Here is a 25,391-nt window from a genome sequence, read left to right as displayed (position 1 = left end):
GATTCTGGAAGCAACATCTGTGGAGCGATAAAACAAAGCTGTAATTTTGCTTTTCGGCCAATGGTTTAGCTGTATGACTAGAGGAGGATAAATGACGCATACGCTGAAAAGAACACCCTGTGTACGGTGAAGCATGGTGGTGGCTTGGTGATGTGATGTGATTCACTCACATATCAGGAAATCCTAGAAGAAAACGTCATGCCTTCTGTAAGTAAGCTGAAGCTTGGGTGTCACTGGACCTTCCAACAGGACAATGATCCCAAGCATACCTTAAAGTCCACCAAGGCTTGACTTCAGAAGAAGTCCTGGAAGATTCTGGAGTGGTTGTCATAGTTGCCTGACTTGAACCCCTGTCTTGAAGTAGTATAGTCTAATATAGTATAGTATAATATACAATATTTTAGTGTAGTGTAATATAGTACAGTATGGTTGAGCAGAGCATAGTATAGAATAGTAGGTAGTAGTGTAGTATAGTAGCCAATATTATAGTATAGTTTGATATAGTATGGTAAACTACAGTAGCCAGTAACATAGTATAATAGCCTATAACATAGTATAGTCTCTAAATACTATATAGTATAGTATAGTACTATATAGTATAGTCCAATATAGCACAGTAGCATTGTATAATAGCCATCATTATAGTATAGCCTTATATAGAACTGCAAAGTATAGTATAGTATAGACTAGTATAGTATAGCAGTAGAGTATAGCTCAGTATTCTAGCATTCTAGCAAGTATTCTAGCCAACTATAGAGAATAGTATAGTACAGTACAGTATAGTACAATGGCCAGTAGCATAGTATAATAGCATATACCATAGTATAGCCTAATAAATATTGTGCAGTACAGTAGCCAGTAATATTGTAGAATAGTCGACATTGTAGTTTAGTCTTAAATAGAATAACAAAGTGTAGTATAGTTTAGCATAGTATAGTATAGGTCAGTAGCCAGTAGTAAAGTACTGTATTATGGCCAATATTATAGAATAGTATAGTACAGTACAGTATAGTACAATGGCCAGTAGCATAGTATAGTAGCCTATACCATAGTATAGCCTAATAAAGTATAGTGCAATACAGTAGCCGGTAATATTGTAGAATAGCCGACATTGTAGTATGGTATGGTTTAGTATAGCATAGATCAGTAGCCAGTAGTAAAGTATTATAGCCAAAAGTATAGAATAGTATAGTACAGTACAGTATAGTATAGTAGCCAGATGGTGTAGTATAGTAGCCTGTAATGCAGTATAGTAAAGTCTGAGAGAGTCTAGTCTAGTAATAGTATGGTGATGGTGATGTGGTGTAGTAGAGCACAGTATCGCAGTTTGGGACCGTGGACTCGTGTGTAGGTTTGAGGCGCATGCGCAGATGCTTTAATAAGACAAACTTGGCCTGTCATTCAGAAACACGCGGGTGGAAAAGGCGCAGAGGAAGACGGCGTGTGAATAATGTCTGAATCACCGTTTCACATACACTCCGGGAGAGGGCTGGACTGCATCTTCTCAGACACGTGGAAGAGGAAATAACTTGCAGAGTTCCCCCATGAACAAAAACACTGCCGTTTAGGGGTTTTTTTTTTGTCTGATCATTCAGCTGTCCAAGACCTTTCATGGACCTGACAGCTCTGTGTGACGGAGAGGTGTGAAGACAGCTGGGATTTAGAGAGATCGCCGAACGGAGTGGAAAGGTAAGCAGCCTCTCCTCTACAAAGCAGGACAGAGCTACTTCTGGGTCTCTGGAGAGCTGGAACAGGTAGGACGGCCTCTGGTAGCTGCCTGTCTGCACGGAGCTGCTTTTCTCTTGGCGTATCTTGTGGCATGCTGGTCAAACATTAGCTCAGGGAAGGAGAACGAGAGAAGGACAGCTGAGATCGAGGAAGTTTGCGCCCCTGTGGGAAAGGTGGTGGAGAGAAAACGAAGTATGACTTTGCTGTTATCTTCTGCAGTTCTTCACAGGACACAGCCTGCTGACCACAGTCCCAGGCTAGGACTTACCAGGTCCTGTTTCTCCATTAAAGTTCTGGACTGAACTGAGAGCTTTCTTTGCTGCGACCACTATCTTAACTTAAAGCAGCATCATGAGAGACAGTAAGATATTGTTGTATAACAGTATATTAATGCTATAGTATTCATAATACTATAGTAATCATTGTATTGGGATTGTATATCCAAGTAAATGGGCCTGAGAAACTGAACATGGTCAGTTAGGACCTGTAGCTGTACTGGCATTTTTAGCCCCAGAAAGAAAGAAGAGATTTCTTTACCTATATAGAAACACTGTAGAAATTCTGGTAGTTATACTTACACTACTACTAATAGTACATCTGCTAATAATATGATTATTAATAACCAGGACACCAACTACAGCAATAATTATGACTATCACCACCACCACCATCATCATCAGGATCATCACCAGCCTTTTAAAATAACGTATTCCTTTATTTCATGACTAGCTGCATGAACAAAACCTTATATATATATATATATATATATATATATATATATATATATATATATATATATATATATCCATTTAGTCCATTTCATTAATTAATATTTGACATTTGTTTACATAATTTGAAATCCTCTGCTGTTGTTTACATTGTGTCAAAAGGGTTTAATAGAAATGTTCCAAAATGAAATCTTGTTATAGTGAGTTGCATTAAAAAACGTTGTGTAAAGTTACTATTTTGGAGATACAAGGTTTTGTTCAGACAGCGATGATGTGCATTTCAGGTGAGAGACTGCTCATGTTACCTCATGAACCATTGAAATTAGGTTGCAAGAGCTGGCCCAAGTAGGATTGGATCAGCATAGATCTTTTAATGCTACATTCGGTGGGATGTTTCTTCATGAACTGCTTTAATAGTCAGCTTGTCAGGACCTGAGGTTTACCTGAGGTTTCAACCATGGAAGCCCTTAATTGTCCCTTGCAACATTTATTCGCCCTTACGTGTTTTGTGGTGCTTATATAACTAAATTGCATCATGGCATTCTTGGTGTAGTTCTGCCTGTGATAGACCTACCGATATTAACCCAACGCAATCAGAACCAAGTACCAGAGCTTGAATGTGCCAGAGCTCATAGGAGTTAACATCACTGGATTTTTCCTACTTCCATAGTGTTCCGTGCAAAGTAGCACTTACAGCCTCATGGCTGTTGTGCAAAAATAATACACCTCCACAGCACATACTTAAAGGCTTCCACCTCACCAAGCCTGGACTTGCTAAGTTCATGTACACCACGCCTTATAAGCAGAGCTGCGGTCTGCCCCTCCAGCCTAAACACCAACTCTGTAATTTACGTCACATAATTTCTTTTTCCTGTCTAACTTCCAAAGACACCATAGATCATGTTCCTTGAAACATCTCCATCTCATTTATGGGTTTTATATGCAGACGTAGAGGTAGAACATTTCTGTGCTGTGAATGTGTAATAACACACTAATCCATGCAAGCGCAGATAAGGCTTAAAAAAACAATAAAAAGCCCCTCGTTTCAAACGTCCCATGAGCCCTCAAAACTACTCATCTTTTCTACATGGATTTTGAAGTGTGTTCGAGAGTTTCAGACCTTTCGTGAAATCCTAAAAAAAGCATAGGGGTGTGTGTGTGTGTGTGTGTGGAGGTGGGAAATGCCCAGTAGGACGTGTGGGACGCTGTTGCTATAGCACCCATCTGCCGAAAACAAAGAGAATTCTTCACCAGCCCACTCAGAGTCAACCTATGCCAGGGGTTCCCAAACTTTTTCACGCTAAAAGCGTCCCACCAATCAGTTCCCCTCTCTGAACCCCCACCCACAGAACACAGAGGCTGTCGTTTTGCTTCCATGCTTCGTGGAATGCATAAAACTCGAGTCAGCCTCGATTCCAAAAAAGTAAAGAAAAGAAAGAACATTTTTAGGAAAACAAAAAGGGGGGGCTCATAAAGGACCTCTCCTATCTCATACTTTTCTTTAGCTCTGAATCTCAGTTAGGTCAACGGTACATTTTGAGTTGAGCTCAAACTGCAGTATCAGTTCGCACAGGTGGTCAGATACTCGTACCACTCTCGAGCTGTAAAACAAGGTTCAACAAAAGGTACATTTCCCTCAGAGGAGAGTGTGTTTTTATATGGTGTAGTTTCACAGCTCTGGAGTGGTACAACTGTCTAACTGCCTGTCTGTCAAGATTGAGGAGGTCATAAATTCAAATCTTAGCAAGGCCTCAGTGCTCATTGGTGAAGAGTCTCCCAGTCTGGAGACTGTATCATGCGATACGAGGGAGTTCTAATCTGCAGATGGGAATCAGCAGTAAACAAAAAGAAGGGCACCTACTGAAGACCCTATGACATTTCAGCAGTTTCAGCTGAAGCACGTCGACTCAAGTAGGCTCGACTGTTCGACTGCACAATATTGGCTTCTGGAACTTGTAAGTCCCTAATCAATATTACTCATCCGATACTGAAATGACAGCTGACTGTCCTATATGACTCTGTAGTGCCCTGTGCCCTGTGCTTTAATGCTAAACTTTTGACTAGGCTATTTTTCCTTTCCTAGCTGTCCTGTTTTTGTCCCCCCAGATAATACCGTATGTAGTGAGTACTGCTACTTGAGAATGTCTTCTTGTTGGTCAGACACTAGAGGGCGTCCCAGAGGGAGACCAAATTTAACTTTTTCAGTACACCTCCAAACTTTCTTTATTTTACTGTCCTAAATCAAAGGAAAACTTGATTGACACATTTGAAACAAAAAAAAAAAATCATAAAAGTATATTCTAATAATTATATTCTTTAGCCCTTTTGCCAATTTGTCCTATTCAGTTAATTAATTAAGTGTCTGTTTTTAATCTTTCTTGTGCTAAAATGAGAACATTATGTACTGACTATATATATAGTATATAGTCTATAGTCACTGGGCAACAATCTGCCCAGTAAGAGTTCTTGGGCAGGGGAATGCCACAATAAGAGGGCAGTAATATTCCCAGTGAATGATTCAGTGCAGAAATCTATATAATATAATATAATCATTAAAAGAATGTAATTAAATCAAAGGCCCACTGTCACTGATATGATGATCTGCTAATAGCCTGCTTAATGTAAATGAATAAGTGGTGAGTGAGTGAGTTACATGGTACCCAATCATCTAGCCAAGCACATGAGATGCTCCACATTTCACAATTAATTCAATTACATTAAAAAATGATCAGTTTTTATTATCACAATAAGGTCTAAATTATGGTTTGTTGTGTCCGCCTAGAACTTTAACACATTCCTAGTGACCCAGTGAATTTGACCATATACTGATTATAACACAATGCTGTTCCTACCCAGAGCAAAACTCTGAACAACTCAGGCGTGATATAATAATAGAAGCAGCTTATATAAAAATATATCTGACAGTGACTTTTGGCTGGAGTGGGCCTGATTCACATCCCACATGCATAACTCAGTCACACAGGGAGTCGACACAAAGCTTCAGTTTCAGATAACTCTGAGCTTCACTTCAAACTCCTGTTGATAATATGAAATATGTAGTGCAATGATATATAAATGCATATGTAATGGAAATTGAAATATGTAATGCAAGCTGTAGTTCTAGCACCTCACAGTGGTCCAAATAAAAGAAGCTGCAGAAGCAGATGAAAGAGAAGACCATTAAGCAGCTAGTCTGACTTTCACTACTGAAATGTCCGGTCCTCTGATTCTATAAATAATGTAAAACGTGTGTGGTGTTTGTTGAATAGACAGGTTTGGCCCAGAGATGTGCGTCACAAAATGAAGTTATAGAATTAGTCAGGTCATGATGCACAGTCCTCACATGATCAGAAGGAGGAACGAGACCCTGAGGGAGTTTCCCACAAGAAGCTAGAACTGAGGTCAAGAGGAGCAACAAGGCACATGCTTGTGTAGAAAATAACCATTCCAGAAAACCGGTGGCATAATGTCCGGGAAAAAGAGGAAGCGAGAATGTAATGTAATTGTAAAGTGGATGCAGTGTATTTCGTGTAAGGGAAGTTCATGGCGATGGTCTGGGTGGGTTTCTTGTTTCTTGTAAACAGTGACAGCATTTATGATAAGCATTGATTCAGGCAACTGAAACAAAAACTGTAAATCAGCCACCCTTTCTGACCCATTTTCCGGTGGATCTGTATCTATAGAGCTGTGCAGCACATACACTAGCAAAGCTGCTGGTTTAGTTGGTTTAGATTGAGAATGTTTTTATTATATATTTTTTCAAGTGATGGCACTGTGGCTCCGCAGGTAGTGTTTGTGTTGCACAGATCCAAGAGCATAGGTTTGTGGGTTAGGTACTCCCTAATTCAAGGATTTTGGGGTTTCCTCGAGCTACTCTGGCTGCCTCCCATCTTCAAAAAGTACAAAGTGGGTGAATTGGTTTGCTAAATTGCCCCTATATATATATATATATGGACAGCCTTGTGTCCAACCATGACCAGTGTGGAAATGTTTTTCACACAGCCAATTCCAGTGTAATTATGTGATTACATGTTAATAACATTGTTATTCTGACACTTGATATTAAGTACAGACTCAGTCTCCCTTTCAGACTCCAACTCCCAGAATCCATCAGTCAGTCACACGACTCCACCAATCTTTAAAATTTGCCCTCTTGTTTTGACTGCTAGTACTTTTGCACTCCGGATTTTGACCCTGGCCTGTCTGCTCACCTTGATTTAGCCTCTACTGTGTTTTGCTCCTGCCTGACCTGTTCATAGAGAGCCCTTACCTAAATAAACCTACCAACTGGTTTTACATCCACAAACGGCTTCTTTCACCCAGTGTTACACTTGACGTTAAGAAACAATGACTTTAGCAAAGATATGACTTGAGCACAGAGAACATCATAGGATCCCTCAGGATCTTCTTCAGCCACAGACATTCATTCGGAATGTCCTGGTACTGATTTGATGTCCAAGTCACCCTACGTGTGCGCAATACTCCTCTAAGTTTGCTCTCCTCCTCAGATGTGTTTTTGTGTCTCAGATGCAGGAAGACCCCGTGTACGACTATCCGGACCCCCAGTCGCTGGGGGAGAGGAGGGCATGTCCTCAGAGAGGCTCTCTGAAAAGCATCAGTGTGCTTGACCGCCTGCTGCTCACGTACCCCGTGTGGCTACAGCTGTCCATCAACTCAGCCACGGCCCTTCACATCCTGCAGCGAGAACCGCCAGGGGTGAGGAAAAGCTACTCGCTAATTCCGAATGTCCGCTCTCACTTTTATATATATAACTGACTGACCAACAGTGACCTCCAGACAGGCTAAGACAACTCTGCGGGTCTGGTGCTTCAACAAGAGGCAGTAACAAGCTTCATAAGCTTGAGGGCAGAACAGGCTTGTTACATAATGTGGAGAGAGACTCACAAAAACAAGAAATTGGGGACAATTAGATTGATCGCAACACATGACCACACTGAGAAGAACAGTGATATTTATAATGATATTTATGTGATATGGAAAGGGTGACATATCCTTAATGTAATTTTGACTAGTTCTGTGTTAACATTGATTTACATGGATTAAACACTGTAATTTCAGATATCTATGCTGTAATTCTTATTATTATTCAAAAATAGAATAATAACAATGATTATTGTTATAGTTATTAGTATTATAACCTGAACTGGAAATCTTAATTTAAAATGACAACTACAAATATCCTGAATGTATGTTACAAAAAGTCAAAGTTTCCTAAATGAGTATTTGCACTAGTCAGGATTCATTTACAGATATGTGGGCCTGGACGTTTTACTAGTCAGAATTATAGTGGAGGTATCTGGAATTGCAGTTTGTACTAGTAACTTCTTTAAGTTTTTACTAGTTGACTTCTGTCCTGGCACTGAAGTGGTGGAAGAATTTCCCCTGGGTGTCCGAACGACATCCACCCATCTCTTCCAAGAGTGTAGTGTCAAGTATTGCGGTCTCAATACTGACTTTTGTATTTAGTAGTGTCTAAGCTTAGAGGTTTCTTTTGAATCCTAGCTGATACAAACTAGCTAAAGATATTTTCTGGGTAAACTGGGCAGCACTTCTGTAAGTCGCTCTGGATAAGAGAGTCTGCTAAATGCCTTTAATGTAAATGTGTAAATATACTATGTGGACAAACGTACTGGGTATTAAACATGCATTAAAAAGAGTTTATCCTGCTTGTTTAGATTTTATTTATTGAAGTTAGGATGTTGGATGATCACCAGCCACCTCATCCCCAACTCAGCCCAAACGTACTGGATGCACTATCCATCATTCCAGAGAACACTTTTCCACTGCTCCACAGCTCAATGCTGAGGGACATTTAACTGGACTTTGTTTTGGTACAACAATGTAATTATAGACAAATGAGACTAAGATTCCATGTCATTCAATGGTAACAATGGTCGGAATTATATATAACAAGATGTCGTCCTGTCAGTAAGACTCATAGTAACATTATAGGGATCTTGAATTTGAGTTTTTACCAGTAAGAATTGAGTTACGACTTGTATCGCTGGTGGCATTTTAAGCTAAAACAGCGTACCATAAATAATAAATGTCTCCACAACATGGATTGTAACGTCTGCTCTTCATTTTTATTTTTGTAGACCTTCCTGGTGCGAAAGTCCAGCACATCCCAGAAGAAAATGCTGTGTGTCAGGCTAGCAGATGATAGCGTGCCGTCTTTTGTTAAGCAGTTTGTTATCCGAGAAAAGGACTCAAGTGAGTAATATTGGAGAACCAACAGACACAATAAGATGCTCATAATAAGTGCTTATATTCCCCTCCTTGTGGAAGTAAGAATTAATTATGGAAATGAATGGATTTCCAAATGGTTCTGCTTTGAGCAAATACATTTCATTCAGTTCAACATTCTCCTGTGTTCTCCCACTTATCCCCAGCCTTCTCTTTGGAGAGCTCAGCTATCAGTTTTCCGGATCTCTGCCGACTCATTGCCTTCTACTGCGTGAGCCGGTACGTCTTAGCTCATTGCTGACAGATATTCCTTTCTCAATTGTTAAAGTGATTCATGAGGTAAAATTTCTTACTTACTGTTATACTTTAGGGATGTTCTTCCCTTCACTCTGGAATTACCAGAGGCCATTGCCAAGGCTTCGTCTCACAAAACGCTTGAGTCCATCTCTCATATGGGTGTCGGTGAGTACGAGTTTTTACAGTATGCATACATGTGGTGTTTAATACGAGAAGCATAAGGTTATGATGAGGAATTTTTAATTAAATGCTGGTTGGAAATTAGTTTAGTACCAAAACTTTACTGTGCAAAAGTCAAAGAGTCTCCTTAGGTCTATTTAATTTCTGATTAAATCAGCCATTAGGTATTTATTCACTCTCCAGCATTAAAAAAGAAGCTAGAAACACATGAACGGAAAACACAGGGTTCTTGAGACCCTTTAAATAGACCCAGTCACTCTAAATAATTGTATGTCTGATTTGTGGTTTTCATCCAACATTTCTTATCTGGAAAAAAGTTGATATCTTGTGAACGAAATATGCTGTGTTTATTAGCAAAACACACATATTACCGAGCTGAACAGTTTTTAGGAAGAACTTACATATGTAATGATCTTTTTGACCAAAAAACAAAAGGCTCTGATTTTTGCACAGTAGTGTAGACCATCCAGTCTTGGTCAATCTTATCTCACATCAAGGCTTATAATAACTTGTGTCTGCAAAATAAATGTTTTGATCTAATCAAAATGACTCCTCTATCCATCTTCTAAAGAATTCTGGAGTTCGCAGTTGAACTTCCGTGGTCCTCGTAATGGTCCTCCACCAGTACCAGATGCCCCTCCAAACCCAGATCTGACCCCACACCCTATTCCAAAAGACTGTGCCTCGTCAGCTAGCACAAGCACAAGCTCGACCCTCTTTCAGGAGTTCTGTCAGATTCACACACGAAGTCCCTCTGAGCTGGATTTAGGGGCAGGGCAGGGGGCTTTGTGCTTCATCAACCCACTCTTTCTGCAAGAGCACCCTGTCCGTGGCGCCATGCACAAGCGGTATCACTTCAAACGCAGCTTTAAGGTCCGTGTCTCCACTGAAAACTCCAGCTCGCTCTCACCCCCCGTCTCCCCACCACCACCTCCACCACTTCTTGCAAAAGCCAAGAGTAAAGGAAAGTCTGTGCAGCAGACTGAAGTGGTTCACACCAGCGAGGAAGCTCAAGAGAAGACAGAAGCTGCCGAGGCGGATTCAGACTATCTGCAGCCTTGTCCTGCTCTGCCAAAGAAGAATTCTGGCAAGGTCATCTCCACTCTCTCTCCTACTGCAGAGGAAGATGACTACCAGTTGCCCAAAGCCCTTGTGCAGGTATAACGTTGTCTGTACCGGACCCATCACACCCACACTTCCATCCTTTCCGTTTTTAAACCAACAAGTTAAAGCTGGGTGCGCCCAACACAATCTGGTAGCATTCGTCGTTGTTGGGGGAGATACTACTCCTCCCTACATAAAGAAGGACTGCCAACCTGGTGCCAAGCATGAGAAAAACCATGATTGTGAAACAGCTAGAACAGTGTGAAAACTGTCACAACAGCGAAACTGCTAGATGTTTGGAAAACAGAGGGAACTTTAATCTGTAGGGTCGCTGTGGCAACTCAGTAGGAGTGACTGCATTTGGGCATGGCAAAGACCATAGTGTAAAAGAAGGAGCTGAATCTGCAGGTGCATGGAAGCATACAGTCATACGGGTCTACTAGCAGTGGCAAAAATCCCAGTCTACAAAACATTTTTGTCAGAATTCTGGCTGTGAGACCAAATTGACGGACATGGACTGCTGACAGGGTTCAAAATTGCTTTGCTTTCAGGTAAGAATTGCTTCTAAAAGTAAAAGCAGACTTAAAGAAGACTCCACAGACACAAGACTTTCTTGTAGACTGGGATTTTAGCCACTGCTAGTAGACCCGTATGACCATACGCTTCGATACACCTGCAAATTCATTTACTTCCTTCATATTATGGTCTTTGGCACGCCCAAAAGCAATCACTCCTTTTTATGAAATACCCCCGAGAGACTATGTCATGCATACTAATTCAAAATGCTACAAAAATGTGATACTCACCAATAAAATTGTTCATTTACATATTTATGTGCAGGGTTGTAGGAAATTGGAGAGAGAGAGTGAGGATGAAGATGAGGAGGTAGGACTGGTATTGGAACGAAGGCCTGCTCCATCTCTCAGTGAGCTGGACAGCAGCAGCTCCCTCAGCAGCCTAGATGAGACAGACGAGACGAGTCCTGAGCGTCCTCCCCTCACACGGGGCACCAGTAACCCTATCATCCCCTCCCCTCATCTTCCCCGGCATTCAGTTTCGGCGCTGCGCAAAATGAGCGCTGCATTCTTGTCCTTTTTTGTCCCGGGGAAGCGGGTTGCGAGGCTGGTGGAGGACCTTTCTCGTGACAGGCGTATGGCTTTTGGAACCCTTGTTCAGGACTTCTTGAGGGACCAGAGGGAGGCGCTGAAGCCACAGTCCCTGACGTCTGCTGTGGAGCTGCTGCAGGGCTTGCGTCTCTTTATCAGCCAGGCTAAAGTTTTCCTACTGGAGTGTGGAGAACTTGAGCCCCCGATTGAGACGCTGGTGCCAGAAGATGAGAAAGGTATAAAAGAAGGACTTTAGTTGACACTAGCCTGTCAGCCTGAATTTGCTTTGTATTTGAATTGTGCCTGTGTGTGAATTTGCAGATCAGACACTGGAAAAGGCCTTATTCCGCTGTGTACTAAAGCCTCTGAAAGCACAGATTTGTGCAGCACTCCACACCTTGCATGAACGTGACGGCAGCCTCAAGAGCATGTCTGAGAGTATGCGGAGAGCCAGAGAGAACTTGCCCCATGACCTCTTTGGGGTGCAAGTGCCAGTTCCAGACACCCAGGGCATCGAGAAGATAAAGCGGAAGCTGTCGCTCATGAAATGTGCTTATTCACCCATTGACAAAGTACACCTGCTCCTGCAGATCTGCAAGCTCATCTATAAAGCCATGAAGAGTAATACTGGTAAGTGTTCTCTAGAACCTCTTTGACCTTTTAAAAAGACAGAAGTTAGTCACATGCATCAGCCACACATACTAATCCTGACAGGTAAGGAATACACCACTCCTTTGAGAACGTTCCTGTCCACTGTAGTGCATTCTTCCTCAAACTAGATGCACAACTAGAGTTGAGGTGCCTGTTTCAGTATTTAGCGGCTGTTCCAGATAGAGAATCGAGAGTGTCAGGTTATTTCGCTGGTCAGTCAGAGTATCCTGGTCTTCTATCAAGTGTGTTGAACTGGTTACTCACATATTTAGATTTGTGCATCCAACAGATGGCATCCTGGAAAGTGGGGGGTTTAGTGTTGGATTCTGCTTTGACATAAAGAACATAGTAAGTAGACGAGTGGACAATTACTGTCTCTGGTGAGAAGGTGGTGTAATCCTTACCTGACAAGATTGGTAGCATCATTAAAGCATCGATATGTAGCATTTTTATCTAAAAATAACAACTGCAGAATCATGCTGATGCTCCACTGACTTGTAAAAGGGACAATGGTGTCTATATCGTTGCTATGCTGGGCTCAGCACCCTGCTTACTGTACTGTGTAACTTTGGAGAAGCACAATACTGCATAACCTCAAGTCAAATTTGTGTAAAATCTTGTGACATTACTCTACTGCCCCATTCTGTATGCTTTTCATTGTCTCTCAGCTTGTCTAGAAAGACATGTGTAAAGCATGTCCTCCCTAAAGGGGGTGGCTCAAAGCTCAAGTTCCACTTCCCGACTGTAGAAGGAGCAACAAATACAAATTCTCAGTAGTGCTGCTTTAAGACAATGAGATGCATTATTAGAGTATAAGAGAATATATACATTTTATTCTTAGAGTTCTGCATGCGGCTGATCTTTTTCCATGTCCAAGAAGCTCAAATATCTGAAAAACTGCAAAATATGTAATACTGTTCTTCACGTAACAGCACAGGAATTTGGAGCAGATGACTTCCTGCCAGCTCTTTCGTATGTGATAGTGCAGTGCAACATGCCTGAGCTTTTACTGGAAGTGGAGTACATGATGGAGCTGTTGGAAACACCTTGGCTCACAGGAGAAGGTACAGATCAACATTTTAGCTTACATTCCTGAGGATAATCCATTCCAAAAATGATCAGTTTTCCAATCATGTGATATTTCCGTGCTCAGTTACATCCTTTGCATCAATTCTGTCTTCAGCTCACCACTAATCTCACCCTTCTGTTTAGGTGGATACTATCTGACGAGCGTTTATGCCAGCCTCAGCCATATCCAGAGTGAGCCAGTGGCTGTGCCCTCCAGTGGACTTACCCAGGAGGTCAGGGAATCGCTGAAGGAGTGGAGCCGGCGCCGTAATAGCGAGGCCAAGAGCCAGAAAGACATCAACTTGCAACAGGTCAGTGAGGTTTACTACATACAGGATTTCTACCAGGTCAGGTTTTGTACTGCATTTTAGAATAACCACATATCCATAATAACAAGAACTATCATTCTGAACTCCAGAGGTTTGTAAAGGTGCTCTTTCAAGATGAAAACTGTAGCTTGGTGAAGACCCTGCAGTGGAAAGCAGGTGTCAGCGGAGAAGCTTTGGCACAACTTTGCGCCGCCAAGTTTGGAGTGGACCAGCCGGAAGACTACGGCCTGTACTGGAGAAGCGATGGTGAACTGATGCCGCTGCCTTCCGAAGCTCAGTTTCAGGACTTGGGTGCCAGCAGCGCTCCCCTCGTTTATCAGCAATCCAGTCAGGATATGAAGTCCCACAAGTTGACAAGAGGGGGCGCTTTGGACCTCTCTGCAGAAGCCTCATAATGTGGCTGTAGTGCAGATGAACACCTGACAATCTTCAGCAGAGTATGAATACTATGAAAAACTTCTTACGTGTCTGGTTTGGTGTACCTTCACTCAGTCTCCTTTTAAAATGTATTACTTTGCAGTTGGATCAATGGAAGCCTGTTGATAACTTCACAGCCTCCATCTTTTATTGTATAATACTTACAATTAGTGCTGATCAGAGTAATATTGGCACATTCATCATCTTATTTGTGTGCTCTTGAGTGAGGACTGACTGTAGATGCTGCTAGTAACGTCATTTTGCTGTAATCAAACTATGGCCTGTAAGAACGTAAGTGTATGATGGGGGTAATGCGATCTTTTCAGTTACTCTGTATGGTGATTTAGCACAGCAATTCCCAGCCCTGTTCCTCATGTAGCCCAACATGGCGCATTTTAATCAGAAGGCGTGTTTATGCTTGATTTGACCCGGTTTAAAACTACAGCTCCTTTACAAACTTCAACGGTTAGAGTTAGAGTAAGAGAACACTAAGAAGTCCAGAGACCCATGGAACCACAACTGCGTAACTCTTATAATATAACTGTACAGTATGATCTAAATTGTGTTATTGTGGTGCAAGTGATGCCTTTCAGATGCCTTCAAAGGGTCTGTAAACCTTGAAGACCAATGTTGTTGCTGAAATTATTCATGTTACATTTTTCTATTTATTTGAACTATTTACATTATAGAGGGCACACCCATTTTAGTGGATTTATGGCAATAAAGTCTGATGACAATAACAGTCTTGCTGTTTTAATACTTTGGAACGGTTATGTTCATTCTGAAATGAACAGTAAAATGAATACTGGAGCTTCAGATGGAAAAATAGGTCATATGGAGACACTTTGGAAAATGACTGACTTTTATTTGGTAGGAAAGGCTCCTGTTTTCTGCAATCACACACAGTACACTTTGACACTACATGCCTTCAGGAAAATCAAAGTCCCGTAAATCAACAACAATGCTAGAAACCATCTTGAGGAGCCTCGCACTAAACTGGTAATTTCCCCCCTAATTTCACGAATAATCAGCTAATGACATGTGATGCAGCAACTATTACTACTACTACTAGTGGATTATGCAGAAAGTGTTAGTTTTAAAATAACTCAGGAAGGTGTGATGGGTTTGGATTACATAAGTGCTTCTCCCACTCCACCCTCACAGTGCACATTCTGTTTCATCCACGCTTTAACACATCTCCATCTGTGTGGGAAGCGTAGGCTGTGGTCTCATCTCAGATACAGAGGAGTGATCGCATACTCAGAATTAATAACTGACATAGATTTGTTCTCGGACACTAGTGAACAGATTGCTGAGGAACAAAAGTCGTGAACAGCGAGTTGTGTTGTGAGCGAACGAGTAAAGCCTTAAGCATTGTGCATGTGTGTCTGAATTTAAGTGTGCCTCCAAGTGACCCTCTCATTTTCTTGGAAAATTTCCTACCATCTCTTCCAGGGCAGCCCGTGCTCCCTCTCGCAATCAGATTTTTAGCATTACGGCGAGGCAGCTTGTACCTGCCGGCTCAATGTGGTCTCACACTAATCTGAGAGGCTGGCCCTCAGGGTGCAGTGTCTCGCCTCAGCACCAGCAGGTAGCGTCCTTGGAGGCCAGTTCCAGCAGTTGAGCCTCCACTTCTTCAGCATCGTCAGTGAAGCGCTCAGTGAACGACTGAATCAGCCCTGCAGCACTGGCCTCATACTCTTCCAGTTCCACTGCCTCACCTGAAGCACAGCGAAGAGTGCGCATGAACAACAATGATATGTATTAAAAGTAAAATTGGAAAATTCTCTGATAAACATGATTTAGAGTACAGAGTACAAAAAAATAAAACAGTGAATGGTATGTACTGGTACTGGTATGTACTGGTACTGGTATCAGGAGCTGAGAAAACCCACCTTTGACCCGAGTGTTGGCCTGAACGAACATCTTGCGGGCTTCCTTGCGGAGCAGCACAGTCTCTCTGAGACGCAAGAAGTCATGTGAACCGTCAGAGGTCACTGCAGAGTACCCCTGATACAAGGCCCGGCCTCCTTCCACATCAGCTGTTGACTTGTGCACCTGGATACACAGTTGCAGTCAGAGTTTACAGCACAGATAATAGCTACTTCTAGGTTCTGTGCTTCAAATTCTCAACCCATAGCCCAAGACAGAAGTAATGCATAAAAAAATAAAATTGCACAATAAATAAAATACAATGCATCATGGATTATAGACATTTTTTTAAATTATAATATCTAATTCAACTGTGTCAGTTTAAACACTAAAGCTTGCAAACAACCAGCACCAATTCACAACCTACTCCAGCATGTTAACGTCAGTCACCACACCCCTCCTGCCTTCCAGATATAGTGTCTTTAGTAGATTAGGCAAACCCTACTGTAATCATTTTTCTTCAGTTACATTTTGGTCAACACATAGAACCATACATATGTATCGTTACGCCACTACAGAATATTCCTAAATTTAAACATGTTATCGTAAAGAAAGTTTACAGGAACTGTGAGGTAGGGGCAGGTCAAAATAGAGTTAAAACAAAGGATCGCAACTGGACTGGGATTAAAATAGCAGATACCGAATCCATTAAAACATGCTTAGGTCGGCCCTGATCCCAAAGAACTGGAGCAGACATCCTTATTTTTTAGGTTAAATGAATGATCAGCTTTTAAATGTGGTCTAACAATTAGGATTCTGTAGAAGCCTGTAAAAGATGTTTTAAAATATATATTATTTTCAGGAGATGGAGACAAACAGATTTTGAAAACCATGAAAGAATGCTAAAAAGTACAAATCAATAAAGAACAAATGTGAGATCCTGTTGTATGACTATACCTGCAGTCTGCAGAGGAACTTCTGAATGGCATTCTTGCCCACCGTGAGGATTTTGCTGCGGTCAAGTGTGATGAGAGCGTCAGGCCGGCCATCCGCGCCTGTGGTCTCGCTCAGGGTCACCAGCCCTTCTCCTGCTTCCAGCAGCACACGTAGAATCACGAAACGAGCTTGCATGTGAGCCTACACCAAATACACACAAAGTGAGACCCAGGGAGTAGGGGGCTCCAAACTATAAAGAAAATCATCCAAAACTAGGAGCAGATCAGGAAAATCCGCTCATCAGAAGTTAGCTGTGAAACAAACCTGTCTCCAGCTCTTGCTCTCTGGCGTGTAAAACTCCAAACCCAGCAAGCCAGCACGGACCATGTTCAACCAGTTGACATACACCACCTCCTCTGCTTCCTCACCTTCATGGCCAAAGATGCTGTGGCCAAGCACACAAACATCTCAACATCTCACACATTACAGTGAAGAGTAGGAAGATTAATGTGTGAATGTGGGTGTGGGTTAGAGTCATGGGCTTGCTCACCTAAGCACCTGCTTGTTGAGACAGAGGTAAAGCCCCACACACTCTGCCCGGCACTCCTCATATGAGGACGCAATAGTGGAGAACTTGCTGTCCCACGTCTCACTGCCTTTATACCAGCTGGAGATCTGACAGAAGATCGTTGGACGTTCGTAAAACGGCGGTTCCATGGACGACTACTCTCAAAAAGAAATGATAGCTAGACTCACCAACTCTCCTGTCTCTGGATTGCGGACCTCAGCCTTATCAAAGTTGAAGTTTCCCTTTTCATCCTATAGATATGACACACACACACACACACAAAATGAAGTGATTTAGCCGTGAACCATATACTGATCTAGACCATACATTAGACCATAGTCTTACCTGGACAAAGAGCTTTCCACTGCCATGGCCTAGAAGCTCATGAAGCCCCACTTGGACCTCAAAAGAAGGGCCCTTCCATTTAATATAGAGATCCTGCAAGCAAAGAAGAACAAGTGAAACTAAATCTGGGTATTTCTTGCTCCTGAGCTCCCCCTACAGTCAGAAAGTGTAACTTATGCTTTGAGCCACCACTAAAGGACGCACATTTCTGGACAAGCTAAGAGGTACAGACTGGTTACAACAGTTCTTATGAACACCGACCAGCCTGCGTATTCAAAGTTGCACAGCACGGTTAGTAGTGTGCAGAGTCTCGAGTGACAAAGACGCTATTTTCCCTGTTACAGGTCAGTGGAGCATCATAACGATTTTAAACGGTTATTTTAAGGTACAAATGCTACCAAGTATTGCTTTAAGTGTCCACTTCTTCCTAGTCAACCCACGTGGACACAAGGAGAACACATGTAACAAACCATCAAGTCCATTTAGTTGATTTAATTTTTGCCATAAAAGCACCGCCGTTTACCTTGTCTTTTTCTTCAAGGAAAGTCAGCTTTTCTTTCTGGGTGGCATATGCAACAGCCAGTACATTCCCAAGTGACACATTCTTAAAGCCCTCAGTTTGTCGAATGTCATCATCTTCCAAAAAAAAAAAAAAAAAAAAAAAAAAGTTGTCAATATGGAAAGAATATGGCAACAGTCAAATGAAGCTAAAGCAACAGCTAAAGGCAGAACTCACAGTTTGGAATGTTGATTCCTGCAGGGATACCACTGCCAGCAAAGGTGAGCACGTCCAATGATGTGAAGTCAGGTTTGAGGAAGCGGTCCTTCTCGAAAGCTGATGGCCAGGGCAGCTCTGGCAGCAAGATCTCTGCTGAGCTCACCAGCTGTGCAAATCTAGCACTCATGGCCTTATTCACCACAGCAACAAACCCTAAAGAAAAAGGTGTAAGAAGACGGATTTTTAAAAATAATAATAACAGTAAAAACAATAATGTAATACTAGCGCATCACAAACACTGAGAATATCATGATAAAGGTCATTTTGTTCCTATTTTTAATATAATATAAAAAATTTAACTCATTTTATATTCCTACATGTAAGGTCCAACCTCTGACAGAGGATGTTCATTTATACACTCAACACTTGTTTGGGGCTGCTGAATATGTGAATTACTGCCTCAGTGCGGCATGGCTTGGAGGCAATCAGTTTGTGGCACTGCTGAGATGTTACTGAAGTCCAGGTTGCTTTGACAGGGTCACGTACGTCACATCAAATGAATATAAATGGCTAGTTTTATAATTGTAACTCCATCTCAATTGAGGACAAGGCTAAGAGGATTTTCCCCACTATTACACAGCAATGGGTGGCAACCTTCTGAATGTTGACAGGTCCACTGGTCACTGACTGTTTTATTTCTACCCTGACTCTGCATACAAACCACCTGACATGCATTTTCACATGTGCTGAGCAGGCGAGACACCCACTGATACAGAGGGTAGATCTGTTCTTTAAAAACTTACCTTCAAACTCTCCTCTTGAACCAAATGGGTCCCTGTAGCTCTCGATAAAGCCAATGTAACTACAAAGCAGAAACATGTGATTGGTATTGGTAAAAACAGCCAATAGAGTAAGACTCCATAACATAGTAAACATATTGGAGCAGATAAACAGATAAACCTATTGGCACAATTTTGAATGCCAGGCGTGGGCTAGAGGGCCATAAAGCCCCCTATTATTGAGCTGTGTAGCAGTGGAACTGTGTTCTCTGGAATGACCGTTGTCCAATACTTTTGGGATAAGGTGTGGGGGGGTGGGGTTTAATACCCTTGATTTCAGAAGAAACAACAAATGAGCAGGTGTCCTAATACATTTGTCCATTTAGTGTATGTGAGGAACCGTAGTCTTTAAGTACCTCTCCACAATAGGTCCCTTGTCTTTGATCCAGAAACGGGAGCCTTCTTTATGAGCGTCCACAGAACCGTAGGTGAAACTGCGGATGTACTCCTCCAACATGCGTGTCTGGTTCTCATTTGCAGCACAAGCCTGTGAAATTAGACAAAAACAAGAAGTTACATCATAGAAAAGACCACTAGTATCCTGCACAGATCCAGCGATTCCAGTGAGAAGATCGACTTTCATTATTCATGCACACACACCTTAGCTTTCTCCAGGTTCTGGCTCACTTTCTCCATGAGAAGTGCATAGTCTCCTCTCTGAACAGTAAATGATGCATCCTCAAAGTCAAATGTGCCACAGCGAGTCTCCGTCTCCCCTTCAACAGCACAGTCTGCAAAAGCCGGGAGAGAAAGCCTGAGCAAGGAACTCTGAGGTAATCGCTAAAACAAGTAGATGTTTCTGATATACATGGGATGAACATGAGATGAGTGGATCTTGAAACATTCAGCCTATCCATTTCCTCACCCTTCTTCACTGCAGAGGCGAGGCGCACCTCATAGCAGCGCTTCCCATCAGACTCCTTTTTAAACAGGCGGGTGTTGTAGGCACTCAGGTTCTAGGAAGGTATTACAAATATCAGGGTATTACTTTAGAAACATGAGCAGGACACTTGCTATATGAGGACTCCTAATGTAATCCAATCTCCACTTCATTCTGGAAGGAGATTGGAGGACATTCGATATTACACCAACAGAATGTTATCAGAAGAAAGACCTGAACGTAACATTTAACAATAGTTTAACCACACCTGCTAAAGTAGTATATTTATTAAAAAATATTTAACAACGTTCCAATACAAGAATTATGGGGTGATTTTAGATCTAAACATTAAAAATGTTATTTCTACACAGCAAATTATAATAGCATACGTTACTACCACATTTTAGGCTTACTTATTTATCAGCAAACCGATTTACTCAAGTTATGAGAATAAGAAAATAAATGCAACAAAATCTGTAGTCTTGCAAGTACTTAATAACAATTTACCTAAAAAAAACACAACCACCGTTTCAGGTAAATTTCATAAGTTCATATTTTATAGGGTTATTATTAAATTAATAAAAATTCTAACATTTAAGCACAGTAGCTCAGCTTCACCTAAATGTCAGTTTCTCCAGATCACAATAAATGAATTCAAGATTAGGGCGACACAATATTGATTAAAAAAAAAACCTGCAATAATATTTTTACAAGATTTCTCCAGAGGTTAAATATCTAACATGTTGTGATACTAATAATGCACGTATTAAAGACTGGAGTAAAATGAATGACATTGAGCATATATAATCTGCCTCTGGAAGGAAAAGAACAGTGAGAACAGTGTCAATTTTCCTCTTGTATCAGCTGTAGTATAATTGTGTATGATTTAATTTGCCTTACGTGACATTGTACATCCAGCAACATGACTATTGTCCATGTGTACATTGTGTGAAATGATGTGACGATGCTGAAACAATATATTGTGCAACCCTATTCAAGATCGCTTTGAAATACCAGCCACATCTAAGCATCTATCCAATGGCAATCATTTTTGTAAGCGTTTATTTGCCAATATGATCCCAACACCACTGCACCCAACAAATGTTTGATAATGGGTTTGGTCCCTGTAAACCTAAACTAAACAAAGAAAAGCAAAAATAAAGAATTACAATGGGGAGTACCTTGGAGTCTAGAAACTTCTGAGCCATCTCAGCATCTTCTAAACAGCAATTCCCTGAGAAGTATGTGGTGATTCCCTTAAGAGACAGAAAATAAAACCCACACAAACAAATATTTAGTGCAGAAAAGTTGTAAAAACAAGCGACAAGGCTGAAATGACTCAAGACTGTTTGAAGTAGTCTTACCTTTTCCCCAAGACCAAGCTGTTTCTGCTTGTTCTCCAAGGAATAAAGGAGGTGAGAGCAGCTGTTCCACAGCGCCTCGATCTCGCCAGAGCTTTCCTTATAGGCCTGGCTCTCCCAAACCAGCGCCTTGAACTTTTCCTGCACATATTATTAAGTCCAGTCAGTTCTGATTTTCACTGGCAGATATAAAACACGTAAAATACAAAAAATGCAATTACTGAAGCTGCTTTTGATGCTTCAGAGCATTTACCTTTGGTAGATTGGGGATGAACTTGGTGTCACCAAATGACTTGTAGTTTCCCATGTTTGCATAAAGCCCTGCAGCATATACAAGAAATGCCTGTGGAGGGGAGAAAACAAATGTTGCCAGTTCCACTTACACAGTATGAGTGAGAGTAAGTAAAGAGCATTTCTAACCTGGTATTCCTCTGAGGTCAGTCCCGCTGCAGTTGCCACAGCCTCCAGCTGTGCAGGGGGCTGCTTCCGGAACACTCTCTGCAGGAGCACATAGATGTTGGGAGACTCCGGGGAGGTCTGCAGCAGCACCACGAGACCGCCATACCAAGATGCCCGAGAGAGGTAATGTGCATACAACTGCTCCTTGGGTGACAGCAGTCGGAAGGCTTCTCCACAATCCAGAGCGGAGATCCCAACATCATTGGGGAGGTAGTACTGAGAATCCACCATGCTGGTTCACAAGCAGTGTTCCTCTTCTCACTGTAAGGGTTCTGTAAGAAAGAGCATAATACAAATGACTTAATATTGAGAAATCTTTTATTTATTTTTTTTATTAAGTGGTCTTTTTAATAAAGGAGTTGCAGCACAGGTGGAAGGCCAGAAAAGAATCACCAAATGTCTACATAAAATCTGTTGAAGAAAAGCCACTGAGATTTGTAAATACAGTCGTCTGTGCATCCAGAATAAATCTCAGTTTGGCAATTTTTTTTGTTTTACGTTTAGCTGTCAAGGAAATGGAGCAAACTGATACTGATGAGTAATAAAGGTAATAAATAGTGGATTACTACCTGAAATATCACTAAATAATGAAGCTCGGAGATTTCATATAACTAGGTCAAATTAGCACGTTTATCCTCTTGCACTGGTACTGAAGGACCACCAGATTTCTACAGCCATATGGACAATCAGTTGACAGGGAAATTTATATTTAGAGAATAAACCGTTTTCCCAATTTTATTTCTTAATTTAATACATTTAATTTAATAAATCCTTCCCTTAGTCCAGAGAGGATATTTTAGTTCAACTGAAGAAACAATTTATTAAACTGAGGGACCGGATTATTCATCAAATGAACGGATTTTTGAGTCAAGGGGCCGTTTTAAATGTCTAAATATTATTTTTCTACCTTAATACTTTACAGGCTCCGTAAGTTGCAGATATGGGCTTCTAGTATTACTTTCACTTCTGCTGGAAAGACTGAGCAGCTCAAGCTAACAAAGCTAACCTAGCTTAGGTTTGCTAACTTGATAGCTTGTGCTGCCCGGGTTCTCCAGCCTAGTGAATTACGCAGTCACACGAGGCCCTGTCTGATTATATTTCATCCATTCATTCAAACCCTCTCGTTGCGAAAACTGCTGCACAATTTAAATCCACTTTCTACCTGAATCCTGTGTCCAACGCTGTCAAAATGCAAGCTCACTGTCCACACCGACTTCCGCTATCCATTCAACGCAAAGCCCGCCCCACAGCCAATCATGCGCGAGAAATGAAGACTGACTGCGGCTGCAGCCAATCAGAGCGCGGTGTCGAGGAGCGGGCTCATGCTGGAGAACAAGAAGGAGCTCTTCTAGCCAGTCTCATCCACAGAGACCGTCCTGAAGTTTGTACAGCAAATTAAGCTCCTTTCTGACTGTGAATCGCTCAATAGCAGCAACACATGAACCTAAGGACAGCATGATCAATGCTAACAGTCGTCTGGAGGGGTGTAAGGCAGTACATCACAGGCATGTGGAGCAGAGGAACTGGGTTCTCTGGGGTGATGGAGCTGTAATAAGTGTAATATGAGTTGGAATGGGTTTGTGATCCAGAACTAATCATTCAGCATCAGTTCTTGACCTCAGTAATGCACTTGTAGCTGATTAAAACCCTCACAGCAGTAAGCAAATACTGTAAAGCTTTCCTGGGCTAGTGGTGGTTGTAACTGCAGTAAAAGAGGAGCACGAAGGTAATTTATCACTGATTCAGTAGAATTCATCACCCCAGAATCAGTCGATCTGGTTGGAGGACTGGGAAAAGATCTGGATGCGTTGGTTGAGAGATTTGTTAAGGGGGTGTATTTAACTAAAGAAGCACACATTACATTCCAAATAAGTGTTGGTCTATCTGCTGTGTATTGGATCAGTGATAAATCATGTTAAGTCTGATGTAAACTTTGACATAGATCAATATACCAGATATACCGATAAATAGAGAGATAGATAGATAGATAGACAGACAGACATACCAGATAGATAGATAGATAGACAGACAGACATACCAGATAGATAGATAGATAGACAGACAGACATACCAGATAAATAGATAGATAGACAGACAGACATACCAGATAGATAGATAGATAGATAGATAGATAGACAGACAGACATACCAGATAGATATATAGATAGATAGACAGACAGACATACCAGATAGATAGATAGATAGATAGATAGATAGATAGATAGACAGACAGACATACCCGATAAATAGAGAGATAGATAGATAGATAGACAGACAGACATACCAGACAGATAGACAGACATACCAGATAGATAGATAGATGGATAGACAGACAGACATACCAGATAGATAGATAGATAGATAGATAGATAGATAGATAGATAGATAGATAGATAGACAGACATACCCGATAAATAGATAGATAGATAGATAGACAGACATACCCGATAAATAGACAGATAGATAGATAGATAGATAGATAGATAGACAGACAGACATACCCGATAGATAGATAGATAGATAGATAGATAGATAGATAGATAGATAGATAGATAGACATACTAGATAGATAGACAATCAGATATATGGACAGACTGGATGGATAGACAGACATATAAATAGACAGATAGATATACATTAATGGTACAAACACAGAGCTTTATTTTCAGCGCAACCAAGAATTATGAACTTTTTCAGCTGACTGGGCCATAAATTACTTGCACATAGACTTTGTAAACTTGTGTCCTTTGGTTGGGATGGGGGACATCTGCATTCTACTCTCTCAGCATACTGAAAAGCACACAGGCATAAATAGGTTTTCAGAAACAACACGTTGGTGCGGCCCATAGCTACTTAGCCCACCGGTTTGCTCTGACTGGCTCTCTGTTCTGCACATTGCTCTTGGTCAGAGGGTAAGGAAGTGAAACAAGCAAATGAATATTAAAAATAATCAATTCATTTTCAATTGATTGTGCATTGGTCTGTTATTTCCTGCACTTGTACTTCTGCACATTTTTGGTGTTATAGGGTACTATTATCTGTATGATAATACCAGAACATTATACACAGATCAAGTGTAATGAGGGCCAAGGGCATTGGTGTCTTCTTTATGTTTCTTTATTTATATTATTCACAGGAGTTGAGGGTTGCTCTTTTATTTAAGTTGATTAATCTCTACATATGTTTTGAGGCTTTAACCTATGCCTATGGGCCACCAGCGGGTCGAAAGTGCTATTGCAACCACGTGCGCAGGCTTAAAGTAATAGAACAAAATAAATTAAAAATTTGTTTAAATGAAAAAAATTTGGATGCAAATCCCTTTACAGTCAGACTGTCTAAAGTCTGGAACCAATGGACATGACCAAATGTTGAGTTTTCTCCATTTAGATGCTTTGCCAGGCCTTTTATTGAAACGCTTGCTCAATTAGGTTAAGAGTCAGCATTTCTTTGCCTTAAAAAGCTCATGGGTTGTTCTTAAAGTATGCATTAACCAGCTATACTATAAAGTGCCATCCTATCAATCTGAGAATCGCAGAATGTGCAGAAGGTCTAGCTCTATACACATCAGACTTCACCCTACTCCTTCTAAAAGCAGTCA

At 41.3% G+C, this 25,391-nt stretch overlaps 2 protein-coding genes across 2 annotated transcripts; one reads left to right on the top strand and one right to left on the bottom strand.

Annotated features, from left to right (window-relative positions):
• Positions 1-1,399: 1,399 nt before the first annotated feature.
• rin1a (Ras and Rab interactor 1a) lies at positions 1,400-14,560 on the top strand. Its single transcript, XM_072661619.1, has 11 exons — positions 1,400-1,689; positions 6,984-7,172; positions 8,576-8,690; positions 8,870-8,942; positions 9,034-9,125; positions 9,712-10,298; positions 11,085-11,586; positions 11,672-11,980; positions 12,934-13,065; positions 13,214-13,380; positions 13,488-14,560. Exons 2-11 carry the CDS (start codon positions 6,984-6,986, stop codon positions 13,791-13,793), a joined length of 2,472 nt encoding a protein of 823 aa, XP_072517720.1. The 5' UTR covers positions 1,400-1,689; the 3' UTR covers positions 13,794-14,560.
• Positions 14,561-14,659: 99 nt separating this feature from the next.
• On the bottom strand, positions 14,660-23,039 carry dpp3 (dipeptidyl-peptidase 3). Its single transcript, XM_072661606.1, has 18 exons — positions 22,956-23,039; positions 21,755-22,065; positions 21,588-21,677; positions 21,338-21,475; positions 21,155-21,229; positions 19,959-20,049; positions 19,694-19,824; positions 19,450-19,580; positions 19,058-19,116; positions 18,273-18,467; positions 18,060-18,172; positions 17,537-17,629; positions 17,380-17,442; positions 17,174-17,298; positions 16,948-17,068; positions 16,645-16,824; positions 15,711-15,873; positions 14,660-15,536 (listed from the first exon to the last, which is right to left on the bottom strand). The coding sequence occupies exons 2-18, from the start codon at positions 22,022-22,024 to the stop codon at positions 15,394-15,396; spliced, it is 2,181 nt and encodes a 726-aa protein (XP_072517707.1). The 5' UTR covers positions 22,025-22,065; positions 22,956-23,039; the 3' UTR covers positions 14,660-15,393.
• Positions 23,040-25,391: the final 2,352 nt, after the last annotated feature.

This window comes from Salminus brasiliensis, chromosome 18 (assembly GCF_030463535.1).
Source record: "Salminus brasiliensis chromosome 18, fSalBra1.hap2, whole genome shotgun sequence".
NCBI lineage: Eukaryota > Metazoa > Chordata > Actinopteri > Characiformes > Bryconidae > Salminus > Salminus brasiliensis.
This window is presented reverse-complemented; position numbering and strand designations above follow the sequence as displayed.